The sequence below is a fragment of the Dendronephthya gigantea genome, unplaced genomic scaffold (genome assembly GCF_004324835.1).
Source record: "Dendronephthya gigantea isolate DGI-Jeju-01 unplaced genomic scaffold, DenGig_1.0 000163F, whole genome shotgun sequence".
In the NCBI taxonomy this organism is placed as follows: domain Eukaryota; kingdom Metazoa; phylum Cnidaria; class Anthozoa; order Malacalcyonacea; family Nephtheidae; genus Dendronephthya; species Dendronephthya gigantea.
In genome coordinates, this window is record NW_021163173.1 from 108,371 (window position 1) to 131,361 (window position 22,991).

At 36.0% G+C, this 22,991-nt stretch overlaps 1 protein-coding gene, 1 long non-coding RNA gene and 1 pseudogene across 2 annotated transcripts; 1 reads left to right on the forward strand and 2 right to left on the reverse strand.

The window, feature by feature from the left end:
* Positions 1-1,781: 1,781 nt before the first annotated feature.
* On the reverse strand, positions 1,782-2,740 carry LOC114537745. The gene is made up of 3 exons (XR_003688629.1): positions 2,688-2,740; positions 1,979-2,077; positions 1,782-1,871 (listed from the first exon to the last, which is right to left on the reverse strand). It is a non-coding gene; the product is annotated as an uncharacterized LOC114537745 (long non-coding RNA).
* A 2,502-nt stretch (positions 2,741-5,242) lies between these two features.
* LOC114537729 lies at positions 5,243-9,735 on the reverse strand (annotated as a pseudogene).
* A 2,365-nt stretch (positions 9,736-12,100) lies between these two features.
* Positions 12,101-14,751, forward strand: LOC114537730 (cilia- and flagella-associated protein 251-like). Its single transcript, XM_028558823.1, has 2 exons — positions 12,101-12,182; positions 14,288-14,751. Exons 1-2 carry the CDS (start codon positions 12,101-12,103, stop codon positions 14,749-14,751), a joined length of 546 nt encoding a protein of 181 aa, XP_028414624.1.
* The last annotated feature ends 8,240 nt before the right edge of the window (positions 14,752-22,991 follow it).

A 22,991-nucleotide genomic window follows, 5' to 3' on the forward strand; every position in this document is an offset into this window, starting at 1 on the left:
ACCTTTGCATGACCCTGATATTTGGATAAATGGATTTTATCAAGCAGTTCCTCCTACTGAAACAGTCCTGCCAGATGGATCTCCAGGCTTCAACAGTAAGTGATTATTGTAAATTTATTAATTCAAAAATTATCATTGGTTTGTTCAGATGCTGACTATATTCTTGATATTCTTGTTCCAGAGACTATGAAATATATCAATTATAAATATTGCTATGCATGCATTTATTTTTTTATACAATCATTTCAGGTAAACTGCGAGTACTGGTTCAGTAATCTTATACTGTATAAAATAGACTGATTATTACATTTTTTACAGGAAGATATGCTCCATTTTTATTTTGCAAATAATGTATTTATTGTAAGGGCCAGGGTACACTTTCTATCATCCCCTCTAAAGAATTGTGCATTCTTATAACAGCCAAAGGTACGAGTTTAGCTGTGTATAGCGTACAGTGGTTAATTTTCAATGTTTTCTTGCAGGAAGATTTGATTTGTATTTATTCACATACAGTTGCACTGGATGTGATCAACAGTTCTCACCATTAACACTGGAGAAGATAATTAATTAAGGGTATTGGCCAGGTGGCCCAAAGAATCTTAATTACATCTTCTGTGAAGATGTGTTCAGAGTTTGGGATTCACTGCGAAAGTATATGCCAGGCACATCTGAGACAGCATTTCTTAGGTCCTTGGCCTCCATATCTAGTGAAAAGGGCAGGGTTAGTGAATCATACTCAGGTCACTGTACATAGATTTGTACAAATCATAATGAACAATTAGCAAGCAAGAGCTCAATCAAATTTTGTACCTGTAGTGGTCTAAAACTGTGCATAATCTTCTTGATCAATTTTTAGTCAGGTATCATCAACACATCAGTGTTTCATCGTGCATTCAAAGAATGGTGTTTTGCCATGCATGAAGTTGACATCTTACAAGAAAAACAATGGGAAAATTGCCCATCATGTTTTAGATCCCAACATTCGTGTCATGTTGATGGAAATGCTAAACTTTATAGATACAACAGTGTGCCAAGGTATTGTGTTGTTGCCTGGCTAAAATCATACTGACCAAATGTCCATGATTTATATAATTTGTTTATAGAGGTGAAAGAAAATGCTATTATGAAAATACATTCATTGAAGATGATGAACTGGTAGAGGAGCACTTGAACAATGTTTATTCCAACAACTCAGCTAAGGTATGATCATGATTGTGAGTAATTATGGAGAGTTGTGCAATTATACCAGTTTTGTGTACAATTATAATATACCAAAACTGCATAAGAGTTATACTTATAAATCATATTCAATCCTCCCAGGGTCATTCAAGTAATTCCTATTGTGGTTCCTCTCATTGGAAAGCTGCAAGGAATACGGTCCAACTGGTCTTGTTGTAGCAGGCTGTAGACATTCTCTGGCTCAATCTGCTGTGAATATGCATCAAGGTGAACTGTATGGATACACACATTATTTGCAATCAACCGACTAATTCACCATAAAGTTAAGTTCTTATGGCAAGATGTGATTTGTAAGTACTGGCCTTGGTTTATTTCGCTTCCCAAAGATTTGTCACCTGATGAAGCCTTTTTGATGGCACCAGCATTATCTATCATGCATGGTAAAGCTCATGTTTGGTCTTGCCAATATTTTAATAAAACAAATGTTAACCAATTTTAATTAGGAAATCATTCAAATTGCATACTTATAATATTCATACCTTTCAGGTCACATGGGGTGGACGTTGGCAAATTGGAAGTGGTTACACTGCAGGTGAAGAGTTGAGCAAATCAACAGCTACATCTCGAGATTGGGATCAACAACAAAATACATGCATGCAGCAGGTACGTAGCTGTTCGAATTTTTAGGTTTCCTGTAAAATGTATTGATTGCGTGTGAATTTGCTGTGGTTTATTGATTATAATGTCTAAATGTTATATTTTTCATCGTTTTCAACACTTTGTTACATTGACTACTTACCTCTTAATTTCTGAAGACTTACATTTGCCATTGACGGATTAAGCTTTTTCATTTATATACGACAGGTCGCAATGAAGCACTAACGGAGCATGTTCTTCACTGGAACAAGTTAAAGATTCTTAAGCTGCCAATCACTCTTTGCAAGAAATATGTTTATGTATGTTTGTTTATTCGTAAATTTTATTATTCAATAGTTTTTCTCAGTAAACTAAAAATAGACTTTTGATATTTATAATTCAATTCTCTTGTGACAGGTAAAGAAGTTAATAGAAGAAAATAAGAAGGAACTTGATGAGCTGGTAAACGAGCTAAATCTTTCAGCGTATCGTGAAGAGTTCGGTAATTGGGCTGCTGAAATAACAGCGTGTGGGAAACGTACGTAATTATACGCATTTTATTCATTTCAACTTGCTTGATTCAAACGCGTGAGGTGTATCAGGTGGAATGTTTAAAACTCGCAAACTACTATACAGACAGTAGCGTGTACATGCTCTACAATGCCGGTTATAGGGCCTAATTCCACGGGCGCCTTTTCTCCGCGAAATGCGAAATATTTCGCCTGTTTCTTTTGAATTTCGACCACTTGAAAAAATTAACTCTGCTTCATTGCTCACAATTCAAAAGAAGCAGGCAAAATATTTCGCCTTTCGCTTGAAATTTTAGCCCGTAAAATTAGGGCTATAGACTAACTATAGTTACCTGTACTTACATTTGTGTTTCCAGGGTCGAAGTTTGAGATGACGAAGCGTGAAGGTGATCTTGTTTTTACTATGAGCTGTATACCGAAGTGCGCGAAGCTATCGCTTTGAAGCCGTTCCTCGATGTTGCTGGTGATGAAGCTGAAACAGAAATAAACGACGGGAATTCAGGATTGTATGCTCAAGCCTTGGCAAAACATCAGGAAATGGATAAGAAAGAAAAGAAATTAAGAAACCTTGAATCGACTCTATGTATAGTTGGAAATGAGTTAGGGAAGCAACAAGCCCTGCAAGAGGGGAAAAATCTTTTGGCTGTCAGAAAAAGAATTTCTATTCGCGAAGAGATTGAAATGTTATGCTTTTCTATTTCACAGCAAAAGAAAAGTATTAGCCGTCTAGCAGGTTTAAGTATACATTTATTTTAACAGGAACTTTAATAACAGAAACTTTAAACTGTGGTCGTAGTTAATAATGTAAATGTTTTAAATGAAAGTATGTATTTAATATACTGTTGGAATGATTCAGATTCGTCTAAACAAAGGGCTAGATTGCGTAGCAAAAATGCTCTGGAAAAGAAAAAACTTAGCGATTCCATCACGCAATATAATGTGGTAAATCGGTTGTTAGAAACTGATTGAAAAGATGATGTCACATCTGAGACTGCTTTGGATGGTAATTTTCCTTGGATTGACCCACAAGACAACAGAGGCACTGTACATACCACATACAAACATACATACATACAAACATACATACATTATAATTATCAGGTAATTGCAACTCCAATTTGTAAATCAGTTATATGTGAACATTTAGAGAAAAACTGTTTGTTGCGAAGAACTGTATGTTTATATTTATAGTGCTCATATTTCGGTAAAATTATGTTTCTCACACGATTCATGGCCAGAAATTCAGGACACGCACTTGTTTTTGACCAGCGGCCATCAGTACAAAATTAAAACAAGATGGCGTCTATTGAGTTGACAAAGACCAAGCGAAGCTCAAAGCTTTCTGTCGATTATACACAACTAAATGCGCTTTCCTCAGTAACTTTGTACCACAGCGCACCTAGAAGAAAGCGTGGTAGGTTTTACGAAGTCAAAAGGATAATCACACACAGAGTTATACGACGCATAAGTACAAAATATCAAAATATTAAAATGATTTTCATTTTGTGCAGACTGTATAAGCTACTCGTTAAGCTGTAAACAGTTTACGTACGACAAGACTGGTATGAAACATTAGTTATAAGCTATAATTCTCATTTCTTTAGGGATGGTCTTACCAATATTGCTTGTGGAAGCCATCTCAAAATTTAACACCAGACCTCTTAATGTAAGTGCTATATGTTATATATTTATTGGATAACAAGATCGAATGTGATTTAATTTTAATTCTGGGAGTTTTATGGCTTATGTAGTAACATTGAGTTGCTCTAAATACATAGGTTTAGTCAAAGTTGCTTTCAATGCAACCAACAACCAATGATTTTATTGGTTTTACTTGTTTCGTAGGAGCTACCTCACACCACCAAAACCTGCTTTGACTCGACTAGAAGTTGCAAGCCGCAATTTTTTCAATGCAATTTAAACAGGCTTGAAATAGGCCGTGGGATGAGCATCGAAAAGATGCAATTCCGTTGCACCCCTCGTGGAACTACGTAATTTTTACATGAATCAATAGATAAAACTTACTTTATCAGAATCTGTTGCTCCCCAAGTGAAACAGGTGCACAATTGGGGAAAAAAATCCTCCAAAGTTTGTTATTTTGGCGCTTCAAAATATTCGAACCGCCATTGTTTTAATAGCAAGTACGCATGTGCATGTCAGCCAAAGTCGCACTGCGCACGCTCAAACAGGAAAAATGGATCTTCCCTGTGGGTTTTCCCCGATTTCCTGTATGAAAACAACAAAATAAAATCACAGAATTAAAATTAAACCTTGTAATATAAACAAATAAATACACACACATCAAATATTGTTTAAAACACATTGCACATTTTGCTTGCTCATATGCTAAATCACTTCAATTCATTGGATATTGATTCAAAATACCGTTTTATAAAAATTGCGTCAAGTAAAAAACCCACCTGTATCAAACAGGACGGAGAATATATAAATATACATACAACTCATACAATCAAGGGACAAGTTAAATATTTCGCTTAACTACAGCCTTCACATCACTAACAAAGCCTGGAGGAATAGCAGAATCCTTGGATGTATTCATCTGTGCAAGGGCAGTCTCAAGACACAATACAAATGAGTGTGACATGCAATGTCCAAAGCCACTCAATAGAAAAATTACTGAGGCTGAACCTGTCAGTTGACTAACTGTCATGGCAAGTGCTATGCTCTTGGGCGTAGGATACCTTCTCCCAGGTGCTAAATTCACAAGGTCTTGTACAATTGATGTTACTTTGGCACTGTTCTTGCCCTCAATTGGCACGTACTCACTTAAAGTTGGTTCTGAAGAGAATCCACAAATCCAAGCCAATACATTAAAAAGTTCACATGGAACCACTTTTTGCACATTATCCATTGTCAAATCAGATGCCAATAGTGGCTAAGGAAGATTTAGTTTTGGTATTTCTTGGACCTTTTGGCAAAGAATCAATGCAGTATTGTATAGAATTTGTAACTTATTGACTTTAGAATTTTCCTCAGTTTCTGTGTTGGAATTCAGATCATCATCATCAATGGTATAGCTTTCTTCATCAAAGTCTTCATCATTGTTTTCTGACTTTTTTGACATATGTTCCTTAACTAATTTGGAAGAATCCAAATTTTCCACATTTACAATCTCACTAACATTTCTCATTTTCGGTACATAGAACGCAAGTTGGGGATATCTTTTCATCAGTCGTTATTTGGATGAAGCTCTATATTTGGATGCATCCACATTCTCTGTGTCCTTAGCAATGATAACAAATTTCTCCAGCAAATGTTTCATATACCTTATTTGCTTATTTGCAATGACCTCAGTCTCGATTACTTTCTTACAGAAGACATCATAAGACTTCTCGTACACTGATGTAGATCTTTCAGTCTCCAATTGCTTTTTTGCCTCTCTGGTGAGAAATTTTGTATAATTGTAGTACCAAACTTTGTGATAGATGACTTCCAGTGCAGCACAGTCATTTCCCCTGATTTGCATGAGTATTCATCATTCCTTTTCTCGGCAGCTGTACGTAGAAGACCAGCATCAATTGTTTCTGCCAACATGAGTGGGGTTCTTCTTCTCTTCTTAGTTACCTGGTGTGTAAGCTCTAAGACCATCGAACGCAAAACAGTAATCCCAATACGGTATAAGCTTACGTGTGAGCACAATTGAGGCAGGGAAAACAGTCCAAAACGCACGCAGAATGGGTAGATACACTTTTGCTAATGGCAATGAAAATAATAGATTATAAACTCGTATACAATCTGAATATAATTTTAACCCGAAATTGACGATATGCAATCGTCTTAAACATGAGCGTGAATCGTGGTTCGACTAAAAGAACAAATACATAAACCTAAAATTATATAGTGTAACTCTAAACAACCCTTACAATAACTAAATAAAAATAAAAAACGACTTACAGATGTTTTCCCAGTAACTCAGAACTTTACTTTAGCTTGTAGATTTTGCTGCCAGAATACCTCAACTATACTGCCAAGTTTCTGGTCCAACTGCATGCCTTACCCATGCGTAAATCTAGTTAATTTTAATTTCCTATGGTACTTGAGATAAATGATTAAGATATATGTTTTCCTGCGATAAGCACAGTTGTCACTAACGAACATAACATAGGCTAGCAGTTCCAAACCTACATGGTGTGAACAAGATATTTTAAAACCAAACCCGAGAATGTTGTGCTACTAGTGCACATGCACTAGTATAACTATATCTATCAAAATGACCATACCTTGTCTAGTGAGAACCATAGGCGTCTCTTCCACAAACAATACATATCTCTGGAAGTACGTGCTCGTTTCTTTTAGGCAGGGTCTTATAAACGTCTGCGACTGATTGGCGTGTAATTTTTTGCCTTGGTTCTATTGGTTCCACCTCTATATGTAGTTCTTCGGTAGAAGTTACAGTTTTAGAGCTTTCTTCTTTTCGCTGTTGTCTACGGATCTTCTCTTCATCACAAAATCTCTTCCAGTATTTCGTATGATGGTACCATTCTAAGTTAATGCTGTCAGGGTATTTTCCATGTATGAATTGACAGATCCGTCATCGATGTTCTCATACGATTTCTTAGCTATTTCAGCTTGTTGACATTTAAGTTTGGCCCATTTAGACCTACACTCAAGAAATTTCTTAAGCCTTTGGCATATAACCTTGCAAAGTTGCTCCGTAACACCATCAAAATGAATAAAACATGACGATATTCGAGTTTTATAAATATCTTCAGCCATTACTGTTTTGCATAACTAAGCGTGTTTCCACTTCGAAGCATGTGCGTACTTATGCGCGTGCGCAGTGCAAGTTTGCCTGACAAGCGCATGCGTATTTGCTACTAAAACAATGGCGGTTAGCATATTTCGAAACGCCAAAGTTTGGAGGGATTGTTTTCCCAATTGTGCAACTGTTTTGCTTGGGGAACAACGGATTCTGATAAAGTAAATTTTTATCTATTGATTCATGTGAAAATTATGTAGTTCCACGAAGGGTGCAACGGAATCCGTTTTCTAAGCATCTTTTGGATGCTCATCCCAAGGCCTAAAAAGCAAGTCATTGGCTACTGTGCTGATCAATATGGATATTGATGTGTGGCGTTACATCACAGCCAACCAAGGTATTCCATCAGAACACAGAGGATACACTTTGTATCAAAAGAAAGACTTTGACAAATTTTCGATGTTTCCAACTGATTGGTATTACTTTCCTAATGAACATGGGGAAGGCCGGGCAATAGTGTTTCCAATTAAAGCCAAACCTATTGTTTCGTGGTCACCATCAAGATGCCATAATGTCAATAGCAAAATGCAAAAAGCACCAAGAATGCCAATAGAAAAAGTATCTGTACATTTTGTAAGGAGAGCATGTGATACCTGTTATGTATAGAATACAGTTATTTGTTGTTTTTCGGATATATAGGTGTCATATAATTATGTAATTTATTACTAATGAAATAGATTTAAAAGATTTATATTATATAATATGTACAGATATTTACAAGGTGTATTAATTAGCGTGGTTGTGATTGCAATGCAATGGTATACATATCCACCAGCCTACTTTGCTTTTTAACCCTTGTTTTAACACCCATGTCCTTTAACCTTGATCGGAGTACATCTGCTGTTAACAAAGAGATATCTTCTGATCCATCAGACACCTCTTCATGGTCACACAGTCGTGGGTGCTTTCTACGACTCTCCCTTATACTATTTAACCAATACCCATCATCCTTCTTTTGATATGCTCTTCGTGTCCTATCTAATTCACTGAGAACTCCAAGTCGCTCTTCAGCCATTAATACATCTTTGGCTGCATCCCATTTATTTGATTTCTCAAGATGGACTCTTCGACAACTATCATTCAGCTTCTCAACACCTACATTAATCAAAAGGGATTGGAATTCAGGAATGGAGCATTTCTGCAAGCACCAAACTAATTGTTGTGTTATATAATTGGCAGTTTTATTTAGAATTTTACCTTGTCCAGAAAACTGTTTTATTCCGTTATGCATTCTCATGAACCGAGGCACATGATATACCATTGCATGCATGTATGGCGTGATGTTGGCTTTTCCATATCCTTCAAGAGTACCACCAAGTGATGTAAACAGTGACACCCAAGCAGTTACCTACATACCTGTACCTTTGTGTACCTTGGCAAAATAAGTGTCAATGTCTGAATCTGTAGGTGCTTTCATACAAATGTGGTCTCTGTAGATGTGATTAAAATCCTATAAACAAAAAAACTTAGCAGTGGAGATTTCATTGTGACCACAATTAGTCTACCAGCAGGTAGACTAATAGCTTGAAGTTGCACCAACCCTTATTTGTGCCTTAATTGACAGACTCCACAAATGTCAAATACTGATTAATTTGGTGTTCTGGAATAAATAGTTGTGCATTGTTGGAATTCTGTACCTTTCAAAGTTTGATAACTGCATCACTTGTAGCAGGAGTGATGACACCATCAAGCTTAAATGGCAACTTTTCAAGTAAGATCTTTTTGTCTGTGCCCATTATGCTGGTGAAGTCATAGATTCCACTTCCTCGACCATCTGCATCCAGCTTTTCCCAGACATTAAAAGAGATGCCCCAACTGCGAATGGCATTTAGTAAGCTGTCCAAATGAGTAGATGTCCGATTGCAAGGTGCCTTGTTCATATTTTCCTTTTTATCTCGGGAAAGTGCTTCTGACACTAAGTTACTGGTTAGCTTGTCTGTAAAAAAATTGTAATATATAGAATATATCTGTTCCATCATTTGGCAAGGATGATGAATTTTTATTTTTTGCAACGGGGTGAATATTTTTGGTGGGGATGGGTGTAAAGGTTTGTAATACTCTACCTGTAATCCTGAGAATTAAGTGCAATTCATCAAGAACAACATTCTCCAGAGGTATGTTTAGCAAGGGTGGACGATCACAGGAGAACTGATTTCTCATACAACATTCCCTAATGTCCTCTATAGTTCTCTTTAAATCCACCATCCAATAGAAGTCTTCAGGTTTTGTCATATACCTACAGGAATATTAATTTGGTAGTCCATTAATCAGAATAATGAAAGCTACAGATTAGGTACATTCTAATCTCTTTTTAGCAGTTCATATTTTAAATCTTTATACAAGAGAGATGTGCATTACTTCAAGTGGTTAGAGTATTTGGGTAAATCTGTGCTGCCAAATATATAAAAATTTTAATTGAAATATTTATAATCTTACCTAAGCATCTTGTGGATTTTACACCAAATACAAGCATAATCAGATGTTGCCCCTTTCATCCCCATCAATAATAGAAAAAACTGAGAAGAAAATTATATTACTATGACATATATCCATATAATCCTAAAAGCAAGTGCTGTTTATACTACCTTATAGTCTCCACCTAGATACATCTCAACTGCAACCTCATTTTCCCCATCAAGCCTGAGCACACCAGTTTCTACAAGCTTATTTAGATCGCTAAATATTTTGCGAGATGAAGACTGAAGAGTCTCATAGCATTCCTTTTCCTTTATCACAGCAATGGTATGATTTTCTGAAATGTAAAATATTGTACAATCAATTTATGTGCAAAAGTTACAGCATAAGCAACAATATCCATGCAAATTAACTCCAGATGAACATTTAGTATACAAACACAGCCATAAATTAATAATTTAATAAACTTACCTCTGGGAGACATTACAACATCTCCGTCATTTAAAATTGAAAATGATATGACAATAAAGCCAGTAATCCTGGTCATTTTAGCACCATCACCACTTAACTTGACACTATATTTCGTAGGAGGGCTTTGACCAGTAAGTGTGCACATTCTTATCTAATAATACAAAGGGAAGAATATGCCATATAATCAATTTCATTTCAAGATTCTATGCAATGACACACAGACACACACAACAAATGTGAACTTACATGCTTTTTTATTTCATTCCTGAGTGCATCATAAAAATTCACCTGGGCACCTTCATTATTTCCCGGTGTGTGCTCAATGTGACAAAGCTGATTCAAGGAGTCTTTGCACTGCTTCACCAGATACGACCGGGGTAGTGACTCTCCACTTTGAGTCATGGTCAGCTCATGGTATGCCGCTTCGCCAATGCAGAACTTATCCTGAATCAAAAGCACCTCTTTGATTTTTTTTTGTTCAGCTTCTGGCAAATCTTTGAAGCTTTTTTTTGGTACATGGTCATTGAATTTTAAGTCATAATCAGTACCATTATTGTCAGAGAATTTCAGAGACTCTAATGTTACTCCATATGTCTCAGCAAACCACAAGCTTCTTTCTACTTGAGTTTTCAGCCTTTTTAGTTTTCTGTTCTGTCGTCTCTTCCCCAACTCAGGTATACGTTTCCCACTGTTTTTGAAATCATCTGGAATCCCCATTCTGTCAATGTACTCTCTGAGTGCTTCATTGATGTTTAATTCCCTGCTATAATCATCTTGCACTTTTTTAATCTGCTGTTCACCATGTTTCTCTCCTCGTTTTAATGTTGTTAGTTCTTTCACAAGTTCATCGAATCGCTCTTTTAAATTCTCACTCTCTTTGGACAAGGTACTAACAGCAGCCTGTGCAGTTTCCAGTTTTTCCTTAGCTTCAGACAGCTTGGCAATTTCCTTCTGGTATACAGAAATGCATTTGAACTTCGACAAATACTCAACACCTCTACGGCCTCGGAGAAGTTTGAATTTATTTTTTTAATCTGTCCACAACATCTACGAATGATACCATTAATTCTCTCACAGTCTACCTTTAACTCAGTGCCATTCTCCGATATAAATGCATTCAAAATTTTTACATACGAGTATTGAAGCTTGCCATCTTGCTTTAAGTCATACCAGCGCTGCAGATACTTGTGTGGAACATTGACAGTCAAAAACAATATTTTCCTGTTCAATACAAGCTTTCCTTGCATAATTAAGGTGTGTTATTATTGTTTCTATAACGCAAAGCGTTGCTAAAATCAGTTTGAAAATGGATCAAGTTAGTCTTAAAGACTTGTATAAAATTATTGTAAAATTTATATACCAAGGCTTTTCCAGATAAAAGTTGATGTCTGCAACTTCGTTAAAGAGGGTACAAATGGGTGTAATTTAGATTTTTATATTACATTCTTAATATTTCTATAGTAACATGGCGGCCATATTTGATTGTAGATTCGGGGCATGCTCAGTAGAAATCTTTACGCTTAAAAAGAAAACCTGTTGAAGAGTACCTTAATAGCATTCGACTAAAAAAAAAACTGGGTCTTTTTGTGTTACTACAAAGACAACATTTTGCCAAGTCTTGATACTCGATTACGTTCCATTATTAATGGTTGGTAGATAAAATAATACCTAAGTACGTAAACGTCATTTTTAGTAATTAATTACTATCAAGTAATTTTTAGGGAGGAGCGACGGGTAGGTCTGGCATTGACACTTGAGGTTTTGTCAATAAAGAATTAAAAGTGGCGACCAGTCATGATAATATTTAAATGGTGACTTTATAATATCAGTTTCAAAAATAATTATCGTTTCTTACCGGGTTTAGACGACTTGCTTCATGAGGATGTTGACGAGGATATTTGACAATCAGAACAGGTATACATACGCCCTGAACAAGCGAGTGGTATATAAATTTAAAAATATCAAATAATCTAGCTTAGATAATTATGTTATTTGTATTTTTACCTTGATTGCGCTAACCATTTTAACTGTGACATGTTTTTCTGCAAGAAAATAATGATAAGAGAAGCGATTGCTGTTTTTAAGAAAATGCTTGACGGGACGTTGGTCGTCAATGAGTATATTGATAGCGAGGAAGAAGATGATGAGGACGATGAGGAGATTGCCGCAAGTGAAGAAAATGAGGAAATTGTTGAAATCGATCCTGAAGATTAAATTTAGCATAAGATGCACCTAAATCCAGCGACAGTGAGTGGGTGGCAACACATGATACCCCTGCCAAAGAGCAGCTAATACGACATTATGTTGGGGGACTGGAAGCCTTGGTGTTACTTCTCGTATCTATGAATCTATGCGTAGGATGGGATGAGATAAAACGCTTTCAATAATATAAACAATCTGTGTAGTACCTGAATACCTGAATTGGCAAATTAATCAAGTGTACAAAGTTTCATACAATAAATCCATCTAGAAGTTTGTCTTCGGCACTAGATGCCTGTCAAAATACAGTTATTCTACACCCCTGTAACAAAATCGATACCGATATCACACATCACATACTTCTATTAACTTGATTGCTCTGAAATTTTAGAATAACACTTGAATTGGCAAATTAATCAAGTGTGCAAAGTTTCATACAATAAATCCATCTAGAAGTTTGTCTTCGGCACTAGATGCCTGTCAAAATACAGTTATTCTACACCCCTATAACAAAATCGATACCGATATCACACATCACATACTTCTATTAACTTAATTGCTCTGAAATTTTAGAATAACACTTGAATTGGCAAATTAATCAAGTGTGCAAAGTTTCATACAATAAATCCATCTAGAAGTTTGTCTTCGGCACTAGATGCCTGTCAAAATACAGTTATTCTACACCCCTATGACAAAATCGATACCGATATCACATATCACATACTTCTATTAACTCGATGGAGCTGAAATTTTAGAATAATACTTGAACTGGCAAATTAATCAAGGGTGCAAAGTTTCGTACAATAAATTCATCTACAAATTTGTCTCGTTTCACAGTTCAGAAACTTTTAGTAACTTCCTTTGTTGAAGGGCATACATCCTACCGTTATGTATTATTAGGGAGTTCGCATTCACAACACGGCCATCTCGGCGACGCACTTGCAAAACAATTAAACAAAGAAACTCTACATGCTGTTTGATAGCTTATATGAAACTGCAATATCAGCTAGATAGGTTCTTTAGCACAATTTGAAATGTTGTGTGCTTATGTCAAAGTCCTGGCAGCATAACCACGTCGTAGATTGTAAATTCCCTTTGTCACAAGTTGATTCCATAATTTCTTACACAATCATTTGAAAAAGTTCATGAGAGTTTGGCACTTTGTGGTTACAATTTTGGTGTCATTCTGGTAGCTACTAAAGATTGAGGGTGCGTCAACAGCACCCTAGCATACCCAATTATGCCACTGTTCATTCAATGAGTGCAAGCACTGTAGCACATTTTTAAGGAAAGAATCACAATATCAAGTAGCAGGAAGATAGAGAGCTATTACGACAGTTGTCGTAAGATTAGAACATGTTTACATGTTTACATGGAGCAAGTTATCACGGCTAGGTGAGGTAAAAAGGGCGTCACATCAAAGACTTAACCTGATTAGTTCTAGTTTTGACCTCACCTAGCCGGGATAATTCACTGCATATAAACAGGCCCTGTTTATATGAGAGGCAAGATGGGAGGGATGATGCTGTATTGAACAATAATGTAAACGCAGGATGAAAAATTTCTGTCCTGGCAATCGTCCTGTCTCGCCTCTCATATAAACAGGGTCCTAATCAAGGTTTATGACGAGGAAAGCTTCGGGATTATTTTAATTAATTGGAGAGAGAGAAAATTGGTTATTTTTTTGAATAAGCTGTCTCAGGATTGTACATGGTACAGCATAAAAACAATCTTTTGAAAAATATACGTTCTCCTTTAGATCCTTGTTTCCACATTGGAAGGATGCGAGGTAATTATCCTGAGCCCAGGTCAACAAAATGCACTAATGGGTATCATCTTGGTCTGGCCATGTACACTTGTGAGAGGTACGGATTTGCCAACACCAACACACTTCCCGTTGTCAACCACAACAACAGTGTCTAGTAAAGGGTGATAAATTAGTGTAGAATTAATAAATTAGGTATCATCAACATTGAACAACTTCTCAGACACAATAGCAAGATTCAGGAAAAAAGCTTTACAAAAAGTGACCATTGGTACGATACAATACAAGTACGGTACATGCGGTACCTGAAGGTAACTTGATCGTTGTATTCGACGAAACACAACCTGTTGCGGTGGGCCCTGTGGCAGGTGAGGATAAAAGACTAGAAGATGAGGAGGATGTTAGACAGGAAGTAGATCTAGTCAACCAGGAAAAATGCCCAGAAGTGACTGAAGAAGATAAGGAAGGAGGACTAGGAGTGACCGAAGAAGATAAGGAAGAAGGTCTGAGAGTCACCGAAGAAGATAAGGAAGAACTAGGAGAGACCAAAGAAGATAAAGAAGGTATGGAAGTCAGAGAAGAAGTTAAGGAAGGAGGACTAAGAGTGGCCAGAGAAGATAAAGAAGAATGTCTGGGAGTCACAGAAGAAATGACTGAAGAAGATAAGGAAGGAGGACTAGGAGTGGCCGAAGAAGATAAGGAAGAAGGTCTGGGAGTCACTGAAGAAGATAAGGAAGGACTAGGAGTGACCAAAGAAGATAAAGAAGGTAGATAGATAGATAGAAAGCTTTATTTTAACACACTGACCCCGTCAACCGAAGCCGATTTCCACGAGGGGCGTGTGAAAAGTGTACAGAAAAGAATATTTTTTAAAAACTGTGTACAAAATTACATAGGATATATAACCAACATAACTATACATAACTAATATAATAATCTATTTACAGTTATGTTTCATTGCCCATTTTTACATAGAGGTATTACTCTAGCCGTTTTTCATTCATCAGGGAAGATGGCCTGGGTAATAGCCTGATTAGAAATGTATGTCAGTGAATCTGAAATAGCAGGTGCAGCTATTTTAATAATTTTACAAGAAATATTATCAATGCCTGTTGCTTTATTGCTAGAAAGACCATGCAAGAGATGGTAGACATCTCTGACAGTGACTGGCTGGAATGCACTGAATTCTGATTTGGCCTTTTCAACATATGTTTGAAAGTTGGAATTTGAAGTATCAATTTGGCTTGCTAGATCAGGGCCAATATTTGAGAAATAATCATTAAAGCCCTTGTCAAGCTATTTTTGCCTAATTTTAACTCACATAACTACTTGTCTACGTAGTATATTGTTTATAGTTTTCCAAGCTTCTTTAGGATTGCATTTTTGACCAGCGATTTTAGTGGAGTAATAATCTTTTTTAGCATTTCTTAGCTGAATATTAACTTTGTTTCTTGTTGTTTTATAATTTTACCAGTCTATCTCTAGGTTTGTAGAAATGGCCTTTCTTTTGAATCTGTCTCTTGCAATTATAAGTTGCTTTATAGCACTTGTAATCCAAGGAACTTTTTTCGTTCAGATCTTTTTATGTTAAAGAGGTGCATGATTATCCAAGACCTCTAAGAATAATTTCTTCCAAATTCCCCACATAGCGTTAGGATCTTCTGCAAAAAAATATACATTTTCCCAAGGTTGTTGTTTCAGATCCTCAAGAAATTTTTGGTGATTAAATTTTTTCATATTTCTTATCTCCACTTTCTTTTTTTAATGACAGAAATTTTCCTTATTGCAAATAATAAACCATGGTCACTTAATCCAGTATCGATAACACCAGAATCAGAAATACTCTCTGGTGTATTGGTAACTACATGATCGATGAAACTGGAGGTTGTCATAGTTACTCGGGTAGCTTCATCAATCAATTGTGATAACTGATACAACTCATACAATTATATGATTTTCTTGGTATGAATATTTGAATCTTGGTCGTTTTTAAGCATATCACAGTTTAGATCACCCAAAAGATACATTTCCTTATTTTCATCATCAATAGCTTTGATTAATTTTTCAAAATAATCAAAGAATTCAGATGATGCATTGGGTGGTCTATAGACTGTTGTGACAAGAAATGGTTTGCTGTGTGGCTTAATAATTTCTACACAGACAGCCTCTAACTCGGAAGGAATTATATCTTGCCTGATAATGTAGTTGATGGAGCTACGCAAGTAGATACAAACTCCACCCCCATTTCTTGATCTATTTTTCCTAACAATATTGTAATCATTGAGGTGAATCATACCATTAGTTATACTTGAGTCAAGACAAGTCTCATTGAAAGCAATAAGATCAATGAATTTGTTTGACATTGAATACCTTATTTCATCAATTTTTTTTGGCAGACTAACAATATTGAGAAAAGCCATTTTAAAACCTCTTTCATTGGGAATGGAATTAAGGCTAGTGAAAAAATCGCTACTCGCATTGTGTATGGAACTACTAGTATCTAATTCTTCATCATTTGATTCACGTGTTGCAAATACAGTGTACATTCTCTGTTCCGGTGTCCATGAGCTTGGTGAAAAAACTGCCTACTATTACTTGCTGGATTTTGTATATTTAATTTACCAGCCCTTCTTATTCTAACAGATGATTTCAAATATGTGCAGTAAGCACTCCCTAGTGCCCTGTCACCTTGTTTGTTAAGGTGCAAATTGGAGCGATTTAAGATCTTCGACAAGCTCATCCATTTTACCAGCTACTTCTTCTGGCCCTTCTGAGACGAGGTTATTTGTGCCCACGTGTAGGATAACTGCATCATATTGATCTTCTTCTGAACAGTATTCCTTGACCTTGCAGCTAACTTGTTCCACTTTTGCACCACTGTAAGAATAGACAACTGACTGGCAACCTGCTGCCCGCTCGATTTTCGGCCAATCAATATGTTTGATCATTGAGTCGATAATTACCAGGGGCCGGTTGTTCAAAAGCCGGTTAACGCTAACCCAGGGTTAAAAATGCCTAACCCAGGGTTAAATTTTAAACCTTGGTTGATTCGCGTTGCACAAAGCTCGGTTAGCGTTAACCCTGGGTTAAAATTGATAAAAAAATTAACCCTGCTAGCTAGGTGGGTTAACTTTTTAATCCTGGGTTAACTTCGATTCAAATGGATGAATAAGGAGCTGAAACACGTAAACACGTATAATTCGTCTTGAATTAAAAACTTTTGAAAGGTTTTACGAATAATTTCGACAGCAAAGAATTATTTAAGTTTGACTTCGTTCGATTTCAGCTGATGTATTGATTTATTAATCTTCGCTTCAATGCAACACACGATAAATGAATACAACCGTACTAAATAAAACATCGTAATCGAAATATTTGTTTCGGATGCCAAAATTCGATTCTTTTGATTGGCAGCAAGTGGTAAGGCTATGTTTGTTCCTGAATTTTGAATAATCAAAGAATGCCTGAAATTTTAAAATAGATTGTTTATAATATGCATTGCTTAATTTTGTTTCACATCGCGACATTGTTTATCATAGAAAAAGGCCTTTCATTTCCAATCTTTCCAAAATTCCATGCACGGAAATTGCTGTTCAAAACAACGTCCCTTCGACCCTGCCCTCACGGCATATAATCTTTCGACTGACAATATATCCTTGTCGGGTAAAGTTTTGACGCTCGTTTATTGACCAATCCAAAACGTTCTTATATCCAATTTAATCGTTAAAATACATTTAATCTTAGATTAAATATTTTAACCCTGGGTTAACTAACCCTTCCGCTAACCCAGCTATGAACAACACAGTTTTAACCCAGGTTTAGCTAACCTAGGGTTAAGGATTTTAACCCAGGTTTAGCACTAACCCAGGGTTAAATTTAACCTGCTTTTGAACAACCGTCCCCAGGACTTTCCTAACTTCGGTCTTTTTAGAAGGGTTAGGATGGTTCTTGTTTCCCTTCTGTGCACGTCTATGGTTCTTTCTTTTGGCAAATTTTGATTGTTCCTTTGACCTGTAGTCATGGATCTGGCACTTTCTGTTGTCGTTTGCTTGCTCATTTGAAACTAATTCAGGCGATGATATTCTCTCACTATTTTCATTATTGAGCAATTCAAATCGATTTTGTGTTGCGGTTGTAGTTGTAGTTACAGATTTGGAGAGACTTGCATTTGATTGACCTTGTTTTTCCGTTATTTTCACCCACTCATTTTGTTTGATGTTGAGAATTCTTTGAATGTTTTCATTCTCAACGACTAGTTCGGATATTGTAGCTTTAAGACATTCAATCTCTGCCGCCATTTCGTTTTTTTCCTTGTTCAAAGATTTTATTATTGCGTCGGATTCTGCCGCTATTTTGATTGCATTTTCACGATCTTTAATTTGGATTGATTTAATTTCGGTAATTATCGCTTTTATCTCTGTTATTTCATCTTTGCGGCTCTTACATTCCTCGCATGATGAATGTTTCCTGTTGACATCGGCTTTGTCTTCGGTAGCCTCATCAGCCACATGTTTGTTTATTTCTCGCTCGTTTGTTTCGCCACGGGTTTCGTTTTCTTAATTTTCATTCTCATCTTTATGATCAAGTCTCTCTTTTGTGGTCTCTTCCGCCGTATCTTGAATTTGATCTGTGTCTGGCAATTCTAATACAAAACGCTTAAGATCTGCCTCCGACAGGGAAGACATGCTATTTTTGGTACGACGAGACATAATGCACCACACCGAAATTTCATGCAAAATATCTCGATAAATACGTTGCAAGACAACTCTTACTTTATATCAGTCGAATCAGCAAACGATTAGGAACTAATTGGTATGTAGTTTATCCAAAACTTGCAATTTAAACCAAGAAATTTTAAACCAAAAAAAGGAATGTTGAGAGGTGATGGGAGAAGATCCGGAGGAAGGTTGAGAGGTGACCAAAGATAAAGAAGTGACATGAGGAGTAAAAGTGGCAGAAGGATTAGGGCTAACATTGCAGGGAGTAGATGTAGCAGGGGGTGGTATGGATGGTAATGGAGGTTCATCTTTGCCTACAGCAGCCCTTTTGCTGTCTGCCTCTTTGCTCTCTATAAAAGACAAATGAATTCTAGAATAAGGAACCTTAAACATACTTTTTACTTGCCAATCTAATGAGATTGATAAGCCTGAGTTACACTGTCAAAGTTTCTATGATTACAGTGGAATTTTACATTTACATTAATTCACAACCAAACTTTGCAGATGATTAATTTTCCTTATTTAGCCTAAAATTCAGTCAAACTAAAATGGGAATTGTCCATCGGCGCTGGATTTGAGATGATATACACTATGTTTGACTGCATCGACAAATTATGAAACTCATTTACATTGTTTCCGAAAAAAGAACTCCCCACAAAAAAATTATAAACAACTTACGTCTAACAAGGAAAAGACGTCAAGAACTGCTTTGCCTGTTGGGGAATTTGATTGGCCATCATTAGCCCCAATGAACTCTTCTCCCAGACCAGAAGTCCCAAACCTCACAAAACTTCTGCCACGACTATGTCTATGACTGGCCATCACAACAATATCCCATCCACAATGATAATTCAAAACTTTTGCCTAATCAATGAAAAATATGGCTACAGATAATGCACAATACTAATTGAAATAAGGTTTTATGGTTGTTAATACTATACATAGTATTTACACTTGCTGAAATAGTGTTTTTACTTAGCATCCTATTTTAATGGGCTTGATCATAAATGGGCGGATCATACTCCTATTGAGTGTTGAGAAACAAGATATATGTAGTCACAAGTTGCATAATTAAGATATTGTGTTGAAATGAGCAACATTATAATAGCCTGTTATATCTGTATAAAATTTGTATAATATATAAATATTAGATTTGCTATGTTTTGTGAAATATTATATACTGTGAAACTGGTAGATGCATTTTGGTTCATTACCCATTAACTATATAATGAGTCTGTTCCATTATACATGACACAAATAATTATTTTTCTACCAATTAAATTAATGCAATTATACGAAATTAATGGTCTGCAAACTTGAAATGTGTCACAGTAATCTGACACTCATTTGAATGTTTTACTCTGTGTGTGCAGAGTACTTAAAATTATTCTATTCTGACTGCCAGATAATTTTTAAACATAATTAAGTTATTAATATAAAGGTCACTGGAGGTAGCTAGTTATCTGAGGCAAGCTATAAACTGCATGGTTAACAATTTAGTCCTGCTAGATGCAAATTTGAAGTCATATTTACTCATCATTATGGTTTCAGATGATCACTACCATTTAGTGGGTCTAAAGATGCAACATTAATTGATTGCCAGGTAATTTCATTATATTTTTTTTATATAACACCATTAATTAAACTTTCTTTTTACCATCTCATTTTTTCTAGAGCATTATAAGTCTATATGTGATTCACTTTCAAAATGGGAAAATTTCAGTTTTAATGATATCTAAAGGGTAGGCGATAGATGATTTATATATTTTAAATAGTGGTTATAAATAACAAATGCTTAATAGTTGTGGTTGGTTACCTAAATATTTAAATATCTAGGGTTTTGGGGATGTGGTTTATACTACTCATATATATATCTTTCATTTGGTTACCCTTACCTGATATTTTAGCTTATCAAATTGCTTTGAAGCATTCGGATATTTCATATTGTGAATCCTCTCATCCTCTTTATCAATCTTCTCAGTCCTCTTTTGCACCAGACAGGGAAAACATTTTTTACACCAGAACTGTTTTCATCATGGCAATTTAGGCATCGTTTTGGGGATCTATTCTGCGCTGACCAAAACAGATTACAAATACAATGGTAAAGAAATGTGTGCAAATATCTTTATTTTTAAGTCTGGTTTACACTGTCAATGCTGTAAACTCTTGGTGAAAGGTACCATGGATTTTAATATTTAGTGATTTATTGTAACCAACTAAAACAGCCTGCTCAACACTGAACAAACAGCTAATTGCTATACGTATTTGCCACACATCTATCAGAACGTAGATTCGCCTATGGCAACACCCTAAAGTTTACAACAACTGTACTTAGAAGTGACCATTTACAGTGTAATCCGGCTTATGCGTGACAGTATAAATGGACCACTTGCATAATAAACCAACTTATGATCTAGGTGACAAGAACAAAATAAATCGTCACACCTAAAACAAAATTAGTATAATTGCCATGTTTAGCTACATAATGTGATTTATTACGGAAAATATAGCCACACGATGTAGGCAATTTTTTTGCATACTTTTGTATTCCGGCCATATAATAGTGATAATACAAAAGTATATTATACAAAATTTGCCAACTTCCCATGGCTATATTTTCCTTACACTACGATATTTCTCAGCCAAACTTGGCAATTTTACTAAGGTCAGTATGCTCTTTTCAGAAATTCCCTTTTTTCCACCTAAATCAAAGGTTGGTCAGTGTTATGCAAAGGCAATTTGAATATCGAATTTACATACAGTACTTATATGAGTTATATCCACAATTATTTATATCAGTATATGCAAATTTATTATGCAAAGAATCATACCATTCGCATTTGTGCATTTTCTGTGTTAACATTTGCCATCATCTCAATAAAATAATGACATGATCAGATGAATTTCGGGTGAATATTGCTTAAAAATTTATATTTTGTCGCTAAATTTGTGCTGCGATTAAATTCTGCGATCAAATTCCGTGATTATGATTATGAATCAATGTTATGAATAAACATACATGCGGACCAATCTCTGGGCTCTGGGTCCTACAAGTGTTTGAGGCTTGAACTATGTATTATGCATATTCTTACGGCATTTGACATATACCTATAATAGGTATTCTTAGAGTGAGGATGTGTTGGCTGTATCCAGAAAATTTGTTACTATATGCATTACTATAACCAGTAATACAGTAACCCATGCTGATGCAGTAACGACCGCCCATATGTTCAGAAAGAACCATATTTACATAAAGTTTACCTGATAAAATTTTCTTATTGTTATCAGAATGGTATTTGTACAAGAAGACATATGCCAATAATATAATGCATACTCATGTATGAACATTTGATTTAGAAAAATATTTTACAAATATCATCTTTTGTTTGGCAAATAAGGATGACAGCACTTCACCGTCCACAGCTGAAAAATTGCCCACTTGATTGCTCCCAAACGTTCAGGTAGCCTTGAGCTTTCGATTTCTCTTTTTTTTCAAATTCACCTCTTGGTGCTTCAACAATTTTTATCCAGTGCATCTCCTACAGGCCTTAAGATTACTGAGAACTGCTTCACATAACTGGACAAGATGTTGAGCAAACTTGACTTCATGGTGGCGATAATCGTTCGTTTTGTTCAGATGTTTGATAATATGTTGCAACACTGATGACATTCGTATTCCAGTCTTTAAGCTCTGGTACTGACTACATTAAATCCTCAATTGCTGCCAAGATCTATATATGCCAAGCACACCAAATATTTAATGTTGTGTGCCCAACATACTCTTCCATTCTAGCTCACAGACCAGATTTACGGTCAGAGTCTGCTAACTCTCTATCAGAACTCACACTTGCAAATTTAGCTCCTGCTCTATTTTTTGTAAGTGAAGACTGTTCAGCATGAAATAGACCTGCTGCTCCACGTTTTAAACTTTCTTGTGCAACAATACTCTTACTGAACGAATGAGTGCAATATAAATTGTTAACAAATCATCTGCGGTCATCAATCACCGACGTTTACGGTCCATTGCAATCTGGCCTTCTAAAAGTTTTGTAAGAGAAACCTCACCACCAGGTTTAACGGAGTATTATCCATACACAAGTATCATTGACTGCACAGAGTTCTTTATTGAAACACCTTCTCAACCAAGAAGCCAAAGTGCAACCTTTTCAACATACAAACAGGCCTAAATTGACATTGCCCCAAGAGGAGACTTGATATTTGTTTCAGAAATCCAGTGGCGGATCAAGCCTGCGCGGGGCCCCTGGCGCATCATTATTGGCTAGTTGATGCCCCCCGA